At 46.3% G+C, this 2,997-nt stretch overlaps 1 protein-coding gene across 1 annotated transcript; it reads right to left on the reverse strand.

Moving 5' to 3' along the window:
* Nucleotides 1-883: 883 nt before the first annotated feature.
* Nucleotides 884-2,267, reverse strand: EV420DRAFT_1752300 (uncharacterized protein; the record flags this gene model as incomplete). Its single annotated transcript, XM_060480401.1, has 5 exons — nucleotides 1,867-2,267; nucleotides 1,683-1,807; nucleotides 1,380-1,423; nucleotides 1,208-1,321; nucleotides 884-1,069 (listed from the first exon to the last, which is right to left on the reverse strand). The coding sequence occupies exons 1-5, from the start codon at nucleotides 1,995-1,997 to the stop codon at nucleotides 884-886; spliced, it is 600 nt and encodes a 199-aa protein (XP_060324322.1). The 5' UTR covers nucleotides 1,998-2,267.
* Between the last annotated feature and the right edge of the window lie 730 nt (nucleotides 2,268-2,997).

Here is a 2,997-nt window from a genome sequence, read left to right on the forward strand (position 1 = left end):
GATGCCAGTTAAGATGGCTGAGGAATTCAGCATAGGTGAGCCTGAGAAACTTTACCTCGTCCGTTATTACTAATGTAACTCGTGTAGTCTAGTAGTTCATTACACGAGCACACTTTCGCCGCCTACGATCCCGTACGATAATGTCATCATTCCCCGTCGACTTATAGATTATATCCCGTGTATCGATTAAAACCTGCGACGTTTTCAAATGCTCTGCACGCACTGTGCACAACTATGACTAAAGAACCAAGAATTGAGATGTCCGTACAAAAGGATTTACGATCCCACACCGCGTGGATTACTCTGTGTTCCGTTAATTGGCCTCTAAGAATTCTGGTGGAAAGATAGGGCTGCTCTCTGCATCCACCTGCGTAATCGGTTGGAGTTACTATTCACCTCTTCGTGGGTCCTACATGATTCCTTTTTTTCTTTCTGGATCTAATCCGTTTCATTACAGTTTGAATGAAGAATGAAGTGTCGCTACTTGAATTTCATCGTACCCGTGCATTCATTGTTAAATCGGGAGTCCATGAGGACCCACGTGTCAAAGTTCCACAGATGGTCGCAGCTGGTATTACTGGGTCTTTATCCGACCTGGAGACGTCAGTGCCGTTTCTTCGGTATGCCCGTTTTTCTTCATTCTCGTCGATCTGTATCGTTTATCTCTGTTAACATCAAAGATTGACTCAGACGAATGATTCTGCTACGAACGTCTATGCCGAAGGTTGCCTGCGAAATCGAAACACGGAGAACTCGATGACCAACACGCATCGTTACCATGGACGAGAGGGAAAACATCACTGCGAGTTCTGTGAGCCTTTGATAACATAGGTATGTTCATTATCTGACGTCGTCTTGATATTACTGAATGTGCAGCAAATTGTCAACGTGCGAATGTTTTGACCACCAAGTTCACGCCCTGGTTCAGCTTCAAGTCTCGGCTCGAGTGTGTCAATGTCGGCGGCGATTGGTCAGCACCGCTCGGAACTATACGAGTACTTTCGTTGGCAGGAGGAAGGTACATCTGCTTCAGCGCCTTTCTCAGCTCAGACATTTCCTTCCGCATGTTCTACGACTTACGATGCATGTGTTTACAAAGTCAAAAGGTTTGCTACGTGTCAATGACTTTTCCTGTGTATTACACGACGACGATTGACTTGACAGTACCCGTTTTCCTCTGCTTTCAATGCAATGTCTTCGAACATACGTGCAACGCTTTCACGATTTCCCGTGTGGATGTAAATATGCAAGGAATCAAAGCTCCACTTGCTAGCTTGGGAGCACCAGCCTTCTTTGTTCTACGCGGTAGGTACTCCCATCCCTCCCGATTGGTTTATGATTTTTTGATATTTAGTTAGCGGTACTTTTCCTTGTCTTACGTCAGCAAGGCCCTTCACAGATGAATTGTTGTGGTCCGCCAACACTGTTCCATGCGCAGCGAGCCTGGTTTGGCGGCGGCAAACTTGCCGAGGGCACGGCTGCAAAATGTCGCCTCTAACTCAATGAAAATGGCTTATGGCACGGAGAAGTGTCTGAAGCAATCCCTGAGAAAGTCACCAAAATTTACAAGCGTTTAGCTGATGTCTGCCCCTCCCAATAACCAAAGTCGAGGTACCTGAAGGAGATAATCAACCGTGCATGGTATCATTACTGTTCTCAGCGTCATTTCTATATAGACTGACTATCACTCCGTATCATAGCCTCGTCATAATAATGTACAGTTTCCAGCTTGACTTGGCTTTCCTGGTTATCTGAATTGGCGCGATTGCGGGGTTTATTTAACGTTGGTAACAATGCGATCGAACGTCTGTATATCATAATGAAACGCGGGCCAGTAATGTCATGAGAACATTCTGATAAACTAACGTGCTTCGAGCGGCAAAGTTGACTAGCGCCGTCTCCAACAATTTGGCTGCTCCGCGGAGATCGCCAGAAGCTGAAAACTGGAGGGCCTGTTCCTTATCGTATGGTCCATCAATTTTGATCGAGAAGCGCATACACTGTGGCGAGTCATGTTAATGCTCGAGACTGGTCTGCAGTTCAATGCCATGTGCGGCGGGTTTGTCATTGCACCGGGGGATTATATGGCCGGTGAGAGATAGTTCTATTCGTGGATGTTCATAACTTGGAAGACCGGTCCGTGTCTCTGCTTTTTCGTAGTTCTCAATACGGACATTTCCTTAAGTGACCTACTACTATGCTGCTCACGATCGGTTGTTCCACGACAAGCTCGTAGTATAAGATAAGGTAGTGATGACTAGAACGTGTAGGAATACTTTGAATGTAAGAACGCAAGAGCCTATCACGAGAATAAGGAACAGGGAGCCATCATATCTCGAGTGAAGTAGCTGTACAATTAGTTAGTCACAGCAGAATGTTCAAGGACGACCGGTTCAGGACATACAGAATAAATATACGAGAAAATGACCAAAAGGATCCTCAGATAAGTATTTCAGTTATATGGAAAGCGGCGATAGTGATAGGAGACATTGGTTGGAAATTACGCGGCACGAAACAGAGTGACTTCGGACAAAAGCAGCGATAGCGATAGAAAAGGATGATCACAAATTGGGAGAAAGTTCGCGGCGCAGGGGCGCGCGGAGCAAGAATGGCGTTTAGTATGAGACCTGAGGACAAGGGGCTGGTAAGCGATAGAAAACTAGAGAATGGAAAGAGAAATACACGGATTTATATCCAGGCCGTTTACTTGAATGGGCATCCTGGTGCATGGTCACCCCTCCATCCGCAGTGGCAGCATTGTGGCTCATTGGGTCTGCGGTACATGAACATTGGCGCCCCCGACGATGGCGACTGCGAAGTTATTGGACACTTTACGATCGCATGGATAGTAGTCCTTGCTGGAGGGCGTCGAGGAGAATGACGACGAAATGCACATGATGAATTGTGAAATAAGAGGATAAGAGGGCGGTACTGGTTTAGATGTAAGGCAGGGATTGACTGAGGATCGTTTGGGAGAAAGAGGTCTGCCTTATATCA

Source organism: Desarmillaria tabescens (genome assembly GCF_030435595.1).
Source record: "Desarmillaria tabescens strain CCBAS 213 chromosome Unknown EV420scaffold_64, whole genome shotgun sequence".
Lineage (NCBI taxonomy): Eukaryota > Fungi > Basidiomycota > Agaricomycetes > Agaricales > Physalacriaceae > Desarmillaria > Desarmillaria tabescens.